Below are 16499 nucleotides of genomic sequence, written 5' to 3'. Positions count from 1 at the left end.
GTTTTGGTGTCCTCGGGTGTCTTCCCGTGTAAAAGTTGGGGTGTCTAGGCGACGTTTCGACGAGGTCTCACTCGTCATCTTCAGGCTGGTGCTTTCGGCTTCTTGTTACTGGAACAGAGCAGGATCTCAGTGTTTGAGTTCCTATAAATACTGTTGAGGGGTGTGGTGTATAGCCTCCAATGTTCTGGGCCGAGAGGAAGTTCCCAGGCTAGTGTGCCTTTTCTTCTTTTGTTCCTTAGTTGCTTGAGGGATATCTTGAGTGATTTCTTGAGTGATATCCTGAGTACCACTTAGGTGGGTCATTAGGTGTGGATTAGTTGCTAAAGCCTTTGTGTCTTGACCTCTTGAACTTTGTGAAGAGTTTTTCTGAGAAGATGGCTGTAGTTGTGCTCTGGCTTGGCTTCGTGTATAGGGGCGAGCTGTGGTTTTGTGGCCTGTGCCAGCCAGATCTGTGTAGGGATTGCAGGGGGGTGCAGCATCCGGAGGTGCCATCATGGTTTGGCTACTGGATGGTGTCTGTAATTTATCTGTGGAGAGGGTCTGGGTTTGGGTCTGGTGTGGTTGATTGGTGATGGCGTTCTGTGTGCCTCTGGATCTGGTGTCAGTTTTTGTGGGGAGGGCTAATTTCCAGATGTCTGGCAAGCGGGATGTGTCGTCACGCTTGTTCATGTTGTGAGGGTGTTTCTCTATCTCGATGGCTTCCATGATTATTCTCTTGTGGTGATGTTCCATGTTAGAGAGCAATTTGGAATCTGCAAAATTAATTTCGTGTCCTGTTTCTTTCATGTGTTGGAAAAGAGAGGAAGTTTTTTCTTCTTTTTTGACGGCATTCTTGTGTTCTGCGATACGTGCATTTATTCGTCTGTTTGTTTGTCCAATGTACGTGGCTGGGCAGACTTTGCAGGGTATTTCATAGACCCCTTGGTTTTCCAACTGGATTTTATCCTTGGGGTTTCTGAGGATATTGGCTATCTTTTGGTTGGCGCAAAAGGCTGTTTTGATATTGTGTTTATGGAGGATTTTGCTAATTTTATCTGTAGTGCCCTTGATATAAGGAAGGAGGGCCATGCCATTGTTTTCTTCTGTGTCTTGGTTTTTGGGGGGTGTTTCTTTTTGGATTAGCTTCGTAACCCTGTTTTGCTGGTATCCATTGGCAATTAACACATTTGAGAGATTCTGTAACTCAGTTGTCAAGTGGTCTTTGTCAGCCAGGCGTTTGGTTCTGGAGATGAGAGTCTTGGCTACGGAGTTTATTTGTGCAGGGTGGTGGTGTGATTGTGCATGTAAGTAGCGGTTGGTGTGTGTTTTTTTCCGGTAGATAGTGTGTCCTAGGGAGCCATCAGGTTTTTTGTAGATTAGGACGTCAAGGAAGGGAAGTTGGTTGTTGGCTTCTATTTCCATAGTGAATTGTATTTTGGGGTGTAGGCTGTTGAGATGTGTGAGGAAGCTGTCCAGTTTTTCCTTCCCGTGTGGCCAAATTACAAAGGTGTCGTCAACATATCTGAGCCAAAGTTTGGGTGTCGTCAACATATCTGAGCCAAAGTTTGGCCAAGCCAGAGCACAACTACAGCCATCTTCTCAGAAAAACTCTTCACAAAGTTCAAGAGGTCAAGACACAAAGGCTTTAGCAACTAATCCACACCTAATGACCCACCTAAGTGGTACTCAGGATATCACTCAAGAAATCACTCAAGATATCCCTCAAGCAACTAAGGAACAAAAGAAGAAAAGGCACACTAGCCTGGGAACTTCCTCTCGGCCCAGAACATTGGAGGCTATACACCACACCCCTCAACAGTATTTATAGGAACTCAAACACTGAGATCCTGCTCTGTTCCAGTAACAAGAAGCCGAAAGCACCAGCCTGAAGATGACGAGTGAGACCTCGTCGAAACGTCGCCTAGACACCCCAACTTTTACACGGGAAGACACCCGAGGACACCAAAACCTGCATATATATATATATATATATATATATATATATATATATTAAACACCATGCTGTAATAGCCATAGTATTTCACCATACATTCCATTTCAAGGTAGAAATAGAATAAACCCAGAACATTTACTTATCTTGTTTTTACATGTATCAGATTTTAATGAAAAATCTTCAGAGTATGAGAGTTATTCTCTGGTTTCCATCAAAATAGCTTCTCCTTAGAATATTTTACACATTTTTGCTTGATGTGCCTGGGCTTTGAATCATTTTTTTAAAGCAAATCACCAGCAGCCAGACAAATGTTGAAATAGCTTTAAATTAAGAGTTAAATGTTAATTGCTCTAATCTTGCAACTGGGTACAGCTAGATAGTAGTTTCAGAGATTCGGGGGCTTTCATCCTTATGGATATGCAAAAGGCTACTGGCCCACACAATCCTATGTCTATTTACTCAGAAATAAGTCCCTCTGAATTTGATAAGACTTACTCTTAAATGAGTGTGTTTAGGATTGTAGTTTGCATAGATCATGACAGGTAGGAACCTTAAACATTTGCAGTGCAATTCTATTCATTTTAACTTTGAAGTTCCACTAAGGTCAATGGGGCTTATCCCCAGAAGCACAGTCCGACCTGACTATTGTATCTGCTATACCTTCTGATGCAAGCATAAATGCACAGTATTTTATTGGAAAGTGGCATGAGAAGGACAGCAGTTAAAGAAAGACAATAGCCCATCAAGTTTCTCCTACCTTCACAATCCGTCTACCGCTTTAATGTAAAAGTACAGCTTCTGGCAAAGAAAAATTGTGCATGTCTTAAAACAAATAGTAGCTAAAAGGAGCCCATGGGCTGGGTTTTGTGGTCCCACAAGACCTCCCACCAGGTCATTAAAAAACAACAACACATGGATCCCCTGCTGTGATGCCAAAAGGTGTTTTGCTGCTTTGCATGGTTTTTTTAAGAATGAATGCTCCCATAAGTCCCTTGCTGTGATACTGTGATGCCAAAAGGTTTTTGTTATACCCCCAACCTCCAAAATTAAAAGAATGTCTATGGCCACTTTACACTTTGGCCACACCGACTTTGACATGTGACTCCTGGACCACAGATCAATGTGGCACTAGCTCCAAATGAAAGTAAGACCATTTATAGCCAATCACACATTCCCACCACCCTTCTGAGTAATACCCCTCCCCACCTTCTCACTATATAGAAGGATCTGGCAACTTCTGTTTCAGTGTATCTGAAGACGTGTGCATGCACACGAAAGCTCATACCAAGAACTAACTTAGTTGGTCTTTAAGGTGCTACTGGAAGGAATTTTTTTTGTTTTGACTATGGCAGACCAACACGGCTACCCATCTGTAACTATAGCTACTTATGTGGGTCATATTGGAAATCTTCCTTATGGTGTCGTTATAATGACAGGAGGATGACCCTCATCAGATATATGGTTTCAGAATGAGTTTAGGCTGCCCACAAGTCTGACCTTGCTCTTTTTTGAGTAAGCTAGCTCATTCCAGTAAAGCCTCAGGGGAAATCCTAGGGAGGTGAAGACTTCTAGGTCAGGGGTGAGCTAAAGGTAGATGTGGATCTACTGGTAGATCTTTGGGTGATGTGCAGCAGATCAGCAAGTAACAGCAGCAGCAACAACAACAACAACAACATGTATCCACCCTACTATTAAGTACAATGAAGAAAACTTGGAGTGACCATAAATAGAATTTTGTGAGGATTGTAAGCTCATTTCACTTCCGACACAAAACCCCTGTTCTCATCAGATGCACATAAGAACCATTTTCTTTAATTCTAAATTTATGTCCTTTGCACCTGGTTCTAGTTGGTTGATCTCAGGGTTCTAGTAAAACTCAAAACAGATCCCACAAGCCTGAAGTCTGCACTGGTCTGCTCTAGCGATCCTTTGTACATATTCCCCCACTTTCCCATATATTCCCTGCTTCGTTAGCTCATTAGACTTTTGATACCCTTAATAATGTAGGATATCAGCCCCATTGCCATGGACAGTTGGACTCTCCTTGCCGCATTGTATTTTACATCTCCAGGATGATGCAACCTTGTAGCTACGGCAACAGAATCTTGCCCATGACAGGCTCTGGGTTTACGCCATTCACTATGTTTGCTAATGCTTTCATGGCCATCTTCAGTACACACAACTCACTCAGATTGTAGTCCCTGTACCCTCCTTAGAAAAGCAGCAGTCTGAATAATTAAATAATAGGCCACTTACAGGCTCTTAAACATCTTGTTTTTTCGACTGTCTGCTAACTTAGGAATGCTGCCAAAACCCTATGATTGTCCTGGAGTCTTCAGGATTTAAATACTAATCTCCAGATTACTGATATGCTGTAAGCAGTCCATGACGAATGTCAAGTGATTGTAACATGGATACTAAATAGCCCCATGATTAGGAAGCCCAGTTGCATCTATTTAATAGGGATACACTTCATTCAGCAAAAACAGTACAGTATACATATACTTTAGTCAAAGCCTGCGGTTTGTACTTTAATTTGAGGAGTGATGGGGGTCTGTTCAACCTCGCACATCTCTGTGCTAAAACAAAACTGTGGCGGCCTGGTGGGTCTTTCTCTGAGATACGTTGTTTGCAGATGACACAGCCTTGAAGTTCACTCTGAGAAAGCTCTACAGAGACTGATCAACCATTTTGCCCAAGCCTGCAGGGAGTTGAGCCTTACCGTCAGCCTGACAATGACCAACATCCTGAACCAGGACATCACCAGCACTCCATGCCTCAGCTGGGTTCCCCCATAACCAGCAACCTCTCCATCGACACTTAAGCTGGACAAGCGTATTGGCAAGGCTCGCCTCTCCAAAGGGTATGGGAGAATGTGATGCTAACAATACCAAGATGAAGCACTACCAGGCTTGTGTGCTGAACATGCTGCTTTATAAAAGTGAGCCATGGGCAACGTAGAGTTGACAGGCGTGACATCTCAATGCCACATGCACTGCACCAGAAAGATTTTGGGCATCACATAGCAGGACAGAGTCTTAAACAAAGATGTGCTCCCCCAAGCCCACATTCCTAGCATGTTTGCACTCCTGCCTCTACAACATTTACCCTGGCTTGGTCATGTCCAAATAATGGAAGATGGCAGGATCCCCAAGGACATGCTCTATGGGAAGCTGGCTTTAGGCACCAGGCCTGTTGGCAGACCAACTCTGCATTACAAAGATGTCTGCAAATGTGACAGAAAGGTTGGCATCATCAACCCCATTGTGTGGGAATCCCTTGCGGATGGCTGCAGTGCATTGAAGCAGTCAGGTTATGCATCCATAGCAGTGACCAGAGGAGGAATGACTGTTGGGAGGAGCGCAGAGAAGAAACACCATGGTGCATCTGCAGCAGCACAATCAAACGCATTCATCTGGCCCAGCTGCAACAAAACACATCTCTCCCATATTAGTCTCTACAGCCACAGCAGGTGCTGTAACTTTCTAATCTTCACCCCCAAAGGCACACTCCTCCATTGTCTTCCAAGACAGACAGATGCCAATATATTGAAATGTATTTTTCCTTAGATACAACTTCACCCATAGCAAATTAATTTTAGTAACAAAATTTTAGTCAGTAACAAAAAACAAACACACAAAAAAGCCAACAAATTTGGAAAAAACAATGCCAAGTGATGAAACTGCTAGCAAAAAATTGCTCAGAATATCTCCCTGGCCTGATAACACTAAGATATATATTATTTACAGATGGGTAGCCGTGTTGGTCTGCCATAGTCAAAACAAAAAAAAATAATTCCTTCCAGTAGCACCTTAAAGACCAACTAAGTTAGTTCTTGGTATGAGCTTTCGTGTGCATGCACACTGTGTATCTGAAGAAGTGTGCATGCACACGAAAGCTCATACCAAGAACTAACTTAGTTGGTCTTTAAGGTGCTACTGGAAGGAATTATTTTTTATATATATATTATTTATTATTGCATTTGCATCTCACCCCCTCTCCATATCATCCTCACAACAACCCTGTGAGGTAGGTTATGCTGGAAGTTGGTGACTGGCTCAAGGTCACCCAGTGAGATTCATGGCCAAGTGGGGAGTTTAACTCTCTAACGCTCTAGCCACTATACAACGACTTTATGTAATTACTTACGTTTCACAACTGAGGAAAGCTTTAAAATACGGTAAGCCCTGAGATAAAATCCTAATAACTAGAAATCAGTATACGGTTGACATGCCGACCAATCGACAGATCAATTCAAACCAGGAACCAATGAGGTTCACCAGCAAAGTCGGAATGCAAACAAGCACCAATAAGCCCAAGGCCTGATCCTGCAACTAGCTGCTCAAAGCAAACCACGTAGTTCAGCTCTGAGTCTTTCCCTGATTCCAGCAGAGTTCGCGCTGCAACAAACGATGCCTTGATCCCGCCCAGCCTCTCTTTCTACGCGGAGCAAAAGCGAAGCGGCAGGAAGCGTGGCCTATCACGCGCTGCCTTTGCCTCTGACGTCACCAGAGCAGGAAGCAGCCGCGGCTGGAGAGATCAAGCTGTTGCCCCACGGACTCATTTTGCTGCGGCACCAACGCTATGGCAGCTGTGTGTTAAAGTGCTTCTTTAATGGGTGTTGTTTTCTAACGCGTCCCCCACGCCCCACCGGACAGTAAACCGCGAGATTTCTTTACCTGCCAGAACGGAAGCCTTGGGATTTCTTTGGCCATGTTTGCCAAAGCTTTCAGAGTTAAATCCAATACTGCTATCAAAGGGTCTGATAGGTAAGTTTGTCTTGTTTCCTTTTCCTTCAAGGCATTTACCTTGGTCGTTAATCCGTTGTAAACAGTGCCGGTGCCAGGCTGTTTTGCGCCTTAGGCAACGCTCACTGCTTGCAATACCCCACAAAAAATTCAAAAAAATAAATAAATTAAAAATTGCTAACTTCGCTTTTCAAAAATAGATGCCTTGTAGAGAAAAAATAATGAAAAGCACAAAACTGGAAACTGCTAAATTTATTTCAAATGGCAAGGTTGAGTAATACAACAATTATTTCGAACAATCTTGTGAATAAAACTCTGCCCTTCAAAGGTCAGTACTGCACTTCTCTAAGGCCTGAGCCCTAGGTGGTTGCTTAGGTGGCCTAGTGGTAGCACTGGCCCTGGTTGTAAAAGAGCCATGCTTTCTAACCAAGCATGATGAAGATTTACAGGATGCTACTTAAAATTACATTTAGCAGAAAACATACACTTTAAAAAATGACATACCTCCCTCAAAGTGCAATTTCTCTACGCGTTAATTTTATGCATCGTGTGAAATGCAGAGATTGATGGCTGATCAGTAATTAGTGCTTGGGTTATGGCTTCACAGTGATAGTTGGGATATAAATAAGTTGCTTTGTTTTATTTCTCTGGCATGCATATTTAGAAGGTCTTTTTAAGGTTTTGGTCTTTTAAAACTTGAATATGTGTCTTCCTCCAAGATTTAGAGTAATAGAGTCGTAATAATAATTACCGGTAATTAATAATTATTTATACCCCGCCCATCTGGCTGGGTTTCCGCAGCCACTCTGGGCAGCCCCCAACAGAATTAAAAGTACAATTAAACATCAAACATTAAAAACTTCCCTAAACATAATAAACTGAGACCAAGCAAAAATAGAATATATTAAATGACAAATTTGCAAACTGCCATCACAAACTTGTCATGGGCACCACACACATAGACCAAAGTATTCTATTGGGTACAACAGAATGTTTATTTAAAAATCAATTTCAGCTGGGGGAGGAGAATTATGGGCATCAGGGCACCTGCAGACATTCATATGCCCATGGACATTATCCTGGCATTCCTGATTTAAGATAGTGGAATGGTTTTGATAATTAGGCACCTTAAAAAAAAAAAAAGAATTTAATCATTTAGATAATGGAATTGTGTCATTGACCTTGCAGGAGGAAATTACGAAATGATGTCGCAGCAACTTTTCCCACCCTCACATCTGAACAGCTATCTGAAATTGTGCCGAATAAAGAAGAGCTGAATATCATTAAACTGTATGCTCACAAAGGAGATGCTCTCACAGTCTATGCTAATGGCAGAATACCAGTCCTTTTTGAAATGGAGAAGAGACTGTATCCAACAGGTACAGAAATATGTTTCTGCAGGCAGTTTGCTGTTCTGGGTCTGGGGAGGTTTGAGTTTAATTTGATGTTTTACTTTGGACAAGTTGCAAAATAATATTTAGCCTCCATTTCCCATATCTAAAATGAGAAGAGTGTCAGTTATGGTATAAATGTGCTCTATCAGAGGTAGGCAACATACTGTCTTTGATTCATAAATTGTCTCTCTCTGAAACACACACTGCTAGTACAGCTCTGTCTAGGCATTCACTATTTCGCTAAAATGAACATGAGGGGAGTGGGAGAGTGGACACGAACTCCTCTATCTCTATCTCACTCCACAATTTCAAAGGCAATAGTTTATCCATTGCAGACAGTCTATGCTAGCAGAGGCTTTCTGCTCAGTGTAGAATCCTGAAGAATCAGAGTTGTTTACTTTCTACAGATAGTCACCCTTGAATTTGTGGAGGGTGGCAGGAATAGTGAGGGGAGGGGAGCTAGCCTGAGCTGAGCACCTCATGTGTTCAGTTAAGCTGGATAGTGAATGCCTGAATAGGGCTGTGGCGGTTGCCCTCCTAGGTAGGTCATAAGGAAAGGGTTAAATGAGTGTGAAGTGATTGGCCAGTGGGAACCCAAGGGGAGGAGTTAGAGTTGGAGTTGTTTGGAAGTCAGTTGGGAGTTGGAGAAGGAAGAGGGAGGATAAGTCTGTGGGTTGGTCTAGTTTTGATGTGTGAGAGTGAGAGAAACTGTTAGGAGGAGTCCGATAGATAGTTGGGATAATCAGTTAAAAGTTATTAGGAAGGTATAGGCCGGTATAGGAACTAAGGATAAGAAACTGACAAGAAAAAATATCTGAAACCATAAACTTGTTCACGCTTATAAAATAAACTTGATTATTTGTTTTGATGTTAAAAACTGTCTGGACTCGGTGTGTACTTGAGAGAAACGGGTTGGTGACAGCGGGAAAGTGATCATAGTGGTGGCACAGGGATCAATAGACCGTCAAACGTCTGGGGACCCTGTGTGATCGCTACAAGGGCTCATGTAGTTCATGCTATGGGGTGGCAGGCAGAGGGATCTCTTTAACTTTTGCATAGGCAAGAGTTGATAGGTGATTCTGCTTTCCAGCCTTGGTTGTTCAGAAAGAATTATGAGTGCAGCAGCAGGTGTACAATTCCTGCTATGTTCAAGTTAATACTGGCCCCCAAGCAGAGGATTGAGAAAGGAGTGCACAGGTTCGCAGCTTGTTCTCAGGCAGAAAAACCATGGATTACTGGCTGAAGTTTATTGTGTCTGAACTAGACCAATCTATCTTCTCACTGCCCATTATTTTTACATGCTGGGTTTAAATATCTTGAAACAGAAGCTGGGTTGTGTGTTCTGGTTCCTTACCATCATTGCTCCCATGCCTGTCTTATTATTTATGTGTGTAAACCAGTCTGGGATTTTTTTTCCTGGCTGAAAAAATACAAATACTTTCAAGTAAAGGAAAATGTCCAGTGTTGAGGCTGTGTGTGCCATTGCTTAATGGACAATAGGGAGATATCAACAGACTTGCCCCCCGCCTAAGGTTTGGACGTTAAAAATAACATAAGGGAGGAAAACCCAGGGGGAAGGGGAACAGCCCAATGCGAATTACTTGCACTGAGATGCCTGGAGTGCTGATTTGATTGCTGGCAGTGGGAGGGGAGGGTAATAGAAAATAAGGTGGGGAGGGGAACAGCATGGAGTATCCTGAAAAATGAATCCTGGCTAGAATCCTGAGCAGGAGCACTCCCACACTGCAATATTTTGTTTCAGGCTCTACTTCCTAATTTTAAATTCAGATTAATGGTTATCAGTTCTGAGAAATGGAGGCAGGTAAAGTGTGTCATGCTGGAATTCCACAAGCATTTTGTTTTCTTTTTGGAACAGTGTACACCCTGTGGTCTCATCCTCACCTTCTCCCTGCCTTTTCCACATGGCCGCCTGTGTTGCACAAACTAGCAGGAGGAGCAGGTAAGGGAACGGATCTCAAAGCCATTCTGCATGGCACTGCACATTTGCCTTGTTGTGGAGCTGGTTCTCATGATTGGGCTTGTTATATTGCAGTCCTAACCATGCTGCTTGGATGTAAGGGCCTTTAAAAGGCAGTGAGGTTTATTTCCAGGTAAATAAATTGATTTTGTCATTGACGTGACAGTTTAAACTGAGTTATTCAAGGCCTTTTTCCCCATTAGGAAGGAAAATAATATCTAAATAAAGCCTGGTCTGCTTGAATGTTAGAATCTCCTTCTGAGGCTCTTCTTTGGGTACCTCTGCCATCAGAGATGAAGAGGGTGGCAACCAGGGAGAAAGTGCCTCCAGAGCTGTAGTGCTCTGCTTATAGAATTCCTCTAACCAACTCTTTTAGACACCCAACAAAACTTTTTCTAACCTTGCAAGCCTTTGACCTGTTTGTTAAATATATTTTTTAGAAAACACTGACAGTTTTATTACTGCCTGAAGTAAAAAGCCAGTATTATATCTCACAGTCCTAGTTTCTAATAAAAATGTTCCAAATTCAAGAAAAAGTTGTGATTTATAACTAATGTGTAATTGTCATTTTAGCTGATACATTTTGGCTTTGTGGCGGCAAAATTGATGGTAGCAGGGCTGATTGGAGCTGCACTGGCAATTAGGGCCAAGGTTTGAAGCCATCCAAGAGAATCCCTTGTTTCATGTAGACACTGAAAGCAGTATTTTTGTCAGTTTTTGTTTTTTTAAAAGAGCAGTGGGGGACAAGGGGATGACTGGTGCCTTTAAGATTTTGCTAAGATGCTAATATAGGGTCTTTTCCACAGATCTAATGCTTCCAGGGGTTGTAGTGCCCTCTTATGGTCTTCCTCAGGTAGATCGGGGTACTCTCTGTGCCATCACCTTGGTGGGAAACAGGTATGATTTCTCCTGAAGGCTAATGCTAAAAAGATTTACCTCTTTCTGAAGGGGTTCTTAGAATGCATTTTGAGACCGGAAATTGAGGGTGGGAAAATCAGCCACATGTGGTCCTCCAGGCCTGTCATACTGGCCTTCACGATTTTCCTTAGGCTGCACCCCACTTAGGCTGCACCCCTCATCAGCTGTGCCCTGTGCCCTTCTCGAGAGCCCTTGGCTGACTACAATGGGCCATTGGCTTTTGCTTGCCTGAATGGAGAGCTGTGTGATTGTCCCATCCCTCTTGGATTTCAAAAGAAGGCAAGTAGAAAACAACAGGAATGCCTTCTGAGACTTCCGTTTATTTTGACTCTGATTGTGTGCCACAGTGTATGCCTTCTATGGATTCACCATAACAATTTGGGGCTTCCAGCAGCAGGGTTGATTTTCACGCATTGTGGGGCATTATTCATTGGCCAGTTCACACATCTCAGCTCTTCATGAGTATGCTTAAGGGTTGTGTATTTCCTTCTTCTCTTGCATATTTTGGAACACAGACTGTTTTCCAGTAACCGTAGTTTGCTTGGATGGCTGATTCAGGCAAACTTGTTTGCTTCCAAAGCTGAAGTGGAAACCATGGTTTGAACAATTCTTGTTTAGAGGAAATCTATGACTTTGCAAACAGTGGTAACCAAAATCCAAGAAGTGCAGGATTGAACTGTGGTGTGCCAGCAGAAGAAGGGGCACAAGAGCCTTAACTTTGTTCTCAACACAGTCAAACCATGGTTTGGTCGTCATGTCTGAAATGAGAGAGATTCCTTAGCTGGGAGCTGCTTTAGTTGGAGTAAGAATTTAGCTGTTTCCTTTATGCTATACTCTCTTTACTTTTCAGTGCCCCTGTGGCCATTGGCATAGCTACCATGTCCTCTGCAGAGATGGTGGCAGCTGGAATGAAAGGAAAAGGCTTCACAGTGCTGCATACATATATGGATCACTTATGGTGGGTGTATCACCAAAACTATTTGACCGTTTACACAATAGGAGAAAAGCACATGGTTAGCTTTTGCCCTCATTCTAACCCAAGACTCAGGTTAGAGAAGGGTGAGCCCTGAGCAAAGTATAAGAAGGATGCAAGTAGAAACTAAGCATAGGTGCATGATTTTGACAAGCACCAAATCAGAAAACTCTGAACCTTTTCTGTTTTGGCGACACTGAGAACTCTTCTATAGTGCATCCTGAAAAACACTCTTAATGAATGACTATAACTTTAGGCCACACACTACTTGAAAGTCGTCTTAAGGACTTGAGAGAGATTGTATTCTTAAGGTTCTGCTGGAGTTACGGCAGTCAGTTGACCCCTTACACAGCATTAAATAAATGTGATGGTGTGGTCAGTTTTTCCAGTTTTTCCAGATTGTTTCGCTCATAATCTTTACAGTGAAGAAAATGGTTCTCCACGACTTCATAGCTTAACTGGCCCTGTCTAGACTTTTTGCTTTGAGTTTCTGTTTTGCTGAAATTGAAATTTGGGGCAAGTCTTATTGTGCCATTTGCTTTTGTTGTTTCTTTTTAAATTGAAAAAGGGAGTTTGGTGACAAGTCATGCCCACCAACAATAGTCCCCTTAGAAGCAGAGCCTTCAGAGATGATGGATGCTGAAGAGGAGGAGCAAGAGGCTGGAGAAGGGGAAGGCAAATCACAGGAAAACAGCCACCCTATTGACCCATGCCTGCAGACAGGGATTAGAAATCTAAGCATGGAAGATGCTATTCAGAGTGCGGACATGACAGAAAAAGAGGAAGCTAATGAAAATGGTGCTGCTGAAACTACTGAAGAGGACAACCTAGATGTTCCTCAGGAGGCAGAAGACAGTAGGAGTCCACAAGGTAAAATTATAGGGTTATATACAGGGATTTGCATTCTAGATGAGGTCTAGTAACAACCTTTTGCTCAGAACTGCTCATTTATACAAACTTAAACATATATACTCTATGCATTTTCAGTGTGCCCTATAATGCAGGAATGGGGAACCAGTAACCCTTCAGAAATCTTTGGAATTCAACTCATATTAGCCTCAGCCAGGATGGCCAGGGTCAGGGATGATGGAAGATGGTCCTTCAGCAATATCTGAAGGACCACATGCCCTCTATCCTGATTTTAGGTGAACGATGGACTACAGTTCCCACTGTCCATGACCATTGTCCATGTTGGCTGGGGCTGATGGGAATTAAAGTCCAACAGTGTCTGGGAGGGCTGTAGGCTGCACATTCCTGATGTAATGTGTGAGATTAATGCAAGTTTTGGTGGGGGTGTGTGGAAGGTGTGTAGATTATAGAACACATGTGTAACCATGATTCCCTGCAGCATATGCACTGATGGTGCATGTGATGAGCAACAAAATCCAAACAAATGCTTCCCCTTCACACTCCATGGCTTATATAGGGCATTGTACCCTGTTACTAACTATGTAATGTGAAAGAAGCTTTCATTAAGCTATGTGCTCACTGCTAGTGTGTCAGCTTTCTTCCATTGAAATTGAATGTTGGTAGAGACAATGCTGAACTTAACATTCTTCCTTTCATTTATTGCCTCATGTGACTATATTTTCGTGACAGACAAAGAAGAGGGATAAGCCACCAAAGGGCTTGTATGTGGAAGTTCATAGCTTGTGACCACGCTGCATGGCACTGAAATTGTTTCCCTGTTCAACACTGACACAACTCATAGGCATAGGCAGGAGCTGAGAGGTTCACATGGTGGCAGGGACACATTGTGAACTAGGCCATGTTGCATTCTGTGCAGAGGCTCGTAGGCAGGCAGGGCTATTTTTTAAGCTAGAGCTCACCGAAACTCTGTTCCAGCACCTCTCAGGTGGGCACCATTGCCATTATAAGAGAACAAGGGATGTGTTCGTGGTGAGTTCTGGCACCCCTTTTTCTAGAAAAATAGCACTGCTTGTAGAGAACAAACGGTTCTGTCTTTTCTTCTAGAGCAAATGGATGCATTGCTTCACCAATGCTTCTTCCACGCCTTAAAATGTAAAGTGAAGAAGTCGGAGCTCCCTCTACTGACCAGCACCTTTCTCCGCAACTACATGTTCGCATGTTGGTACGTGTAGTAAGATCTTCTACAGCTGGCAGAGCTGCCGTGTTGCTGGCTGAGAAATGTGGAAACGGAGCATCATGTGCTTGTAGAACACTGTTCACCAGAGTCAGGAGTAGAAGCCTTGCATGTACGCTGGACTCTGTGCCTCAGCCATTGTCACTATATGAACTCATAGGCGAACTCTGCATGGGTCAGAGTCTGCTTTAAGGCATACTCCAGATATGACACAGGTTAAACTTTTGTTCATGTGTTGGCCTGATTTAACTTTGAGAAGGTATTCTGTTTTCACCTGTCTCTTGATGATTCATAAGGAAGAGCTAAAGCTATCTTCCAGTAAAAGCATAATGAAAATAAAATAAATGCTATAGCTGAACTATAGAACTTGCTCTCATAGGAAGCAGTGACTGCCACCTCTTTAAAAGAGGACAAGACAGATTCAGGGAGGATAAGGCTATCAAAGTCTACAGGCTTTGATGGCTAAGCTCCACCTCCAGTCGGAGGCACTAGTGCTTCTGAATACCAGTTGCTGGAAACCTTAGGAGGGGAGAGGGCTCTTGTGTTCGGGTTCTGCTTTCAGGTTTCCCACAGGCATCTCGCTGGCCACTGTGAGAACAGGATGCTGGGCAAGATGGGCCATCGGCCTGATCCAGCGGATTCTTCTTAAGTACTTATGCTTGAATTTGTGATGGAGAAGGAGGCTCCATTTGCTCTCTTTATATGACATTTAAATTCTTTCCAATCTGTGTGCCCATGTTTTAAGAATATTTTAGCAGGAGAAGCTTGGAAACAAAACATGTTTTTTCTTAACTGTCACCAAAAATGAGAGAGGCCTAATTCCTCTTGTTTCTTGCATATAATTGTGTTTCTTTTCTTTTCAATCTACCAACAGTCCACAAGGTCAACAACTAGACATAAAGAAATCAAGCTACAAAAAAGTGAGTACTTGTTGTTGTCCTTTTCTGCACTATGAAAGGTTGAGGAAATAAATAATAATGAAACATTGGATTGAATGTTGGATTTTCTGCACACACCACAGATCATTTGCAAATGCTTCTTCCGTTTGCGAATTATTGCACCAACTGTTGTCACCTTCTCACCAAGCTGCTTGGCAATAGTCTTGTAGCCCAATCCAGCCTTGTGCAGGTCTACAATCTTGTCCCTGACATCCTTGGACAGCTCTTTGGTCTTGGTCATGGTGGCTAGTTTGGAATCTACTGGATTGATTGCTTCTGTTGACAGGTGTCTTTTGTACAGGTACTCTAACGAGCTGGGATTACAGGTAAGACCTCTCCCTTACAGCAGGTGCTTCTAATCTCAGCTCGTTACATACAGTGAAGATACCAGGGAGCCTGACATCTGGCTAGTTGATAGGGGATCAAATACTTATTTCACTCATTATAATGCACATCAACCTCTGACATTTGTCTTCTGGGTTTCTGGGGGTTTTCCTGTTGTTATTCTGTCTCTCACAGCTACAATAAACCTACCATTAAAACCATTGTATCCCAGTTTTAACTGCCTCTCTCTCTTCTAGTTCTCCAAGTTCCTGCAATCAATGCAGCAACAAAATATCCTCCAGGTGAAGGAGCTGAATAAGGGAGTAGAGAGCATTGTGAATGTGGACTGGAGGCATGAAAGGTAAGAGAATCTCAATTCTGTGCAAACATAGTCGAAATACTGAGGGAGGAGATTGAAATGGATGGTTTGGGTTCCTGTGATGATGCTGGTTAATGAGCTGAGCTGCATTTAAGAGCACAATAGCTAATTAGAAGAGATGTTGCTCTTTTTCTTTGGTCTGAAAGGTATTTAATCTCTCGCATGGAAGATGTGTAATTGTAGGTAATATCCTAGATAAGCTGCTATCTCTCAAGTTGATTTAGAGAAGGCAGAAATGTAAACATGCTTCTGTCCACAAACAGCAGTACAAGAAAGATCTATTTATGAGCAAAGATGTGCATGTCCTTACAAGAATCCAACATGCTTAATGATAAGCTCCACGGATGAGAGAGGTGTTTGTTTGTATGTGCACACATGCACATGCATTCTGGGAAGCACTATAGGAATGAGGATGGCATTAATACACATCAGAGGCAATTAGGGAACAAGGTGTTTGTGTGTTTGTTAATGGCTTGGAAAAATACGTGCAGCAAAGGAAACAAACATTGAGGTGTAAAGTTATGCTTTCTAGCCGGCAAGCCGAAAATTTCCAGGTGGACAAGGCTCACTTTTGGCACCAATAAGTTGATGTGTGCTGTCAGTAAGCCCCTCTGAAGGCATGCTGTTAGCGAGCCCCACTTTGCAGGTGGTGAATCATATCCCGCTAACAGTGTATCATTTCATAATGTGATAATAAGTTAGTTGGCAAAAGGCATTAAGGACATTAATGGAGACTAAAATATCAGTGGTTGTTGGGCATGTATCCTAATGCTCCAGGCATCTCTTTGCTTTAGGCTTCTTCTCATGTTA

At 42.8% G+C, this 16499-nt stretch overlaps 1 protein-coding gene across 3 annotated transcripts in view; it reads left to right on the top strand.

The window, feature by feature from the left end:
- Positions 1–16499, top strand: part of EIF2D (eukaryotic translation initiation factor 2D) — a 103169-nt gene that overhangs the window by 76534 nt on the left and 10136 nt on the right. Inside the window, exons 1-9 of one of the 3 annotated variants that reach the window (XM_028734367.2) lie at positions 5960–6702; positions 7870–8060; positions 9952–10035; positions 10860–10950; positions 11822–11929; positions 12513–12814; positions 13919–14036; positions 14923–14968; positions 15568–15671. In XM_028734367.2, coding sequence (XP_028590200.2) covers positions 6647–6702; positions 7870–8060; positions 9952–10035; positions 10860–10950; positions 11822–11929; positions 12513–12814; positions 13919–14036; positions 14923–14968; positions 15568–15671 — 1100 coding nt within the window. In that variant the 5' untranslated portion in view covers positions 5960–6646. Of the gene's footprint in view, positions 1–5956; positions 6703–7869; positions 8061–9951; positions 10036–10859; positions 10951–11821; positions 11930–12512; positions 12815–13918; positions 14037–14922; positions 14969–15567; positions 15672–16499 lie in introns of those variants that run through there. The other 2 variants (XM_077929026.1, XM_028734368.2) reach the window with 2 other exon arrangements.

This window comes from Podarcis muralis, chromosome 5, assembly GCF_964188315.1.
Source record: "Podarcis muralis chromosome 5, rPodMur119.hap1.1, whole genome shotgun sequence".
NCBI lineage: Eukaryota > Metazoa > Chordata > Lepidosauria > Squamata > Lacertidae > Podarcis > Podarcis muralis.
This window is presented reverse-complemented; position numbering and strand designations above follow the sequence as displayed.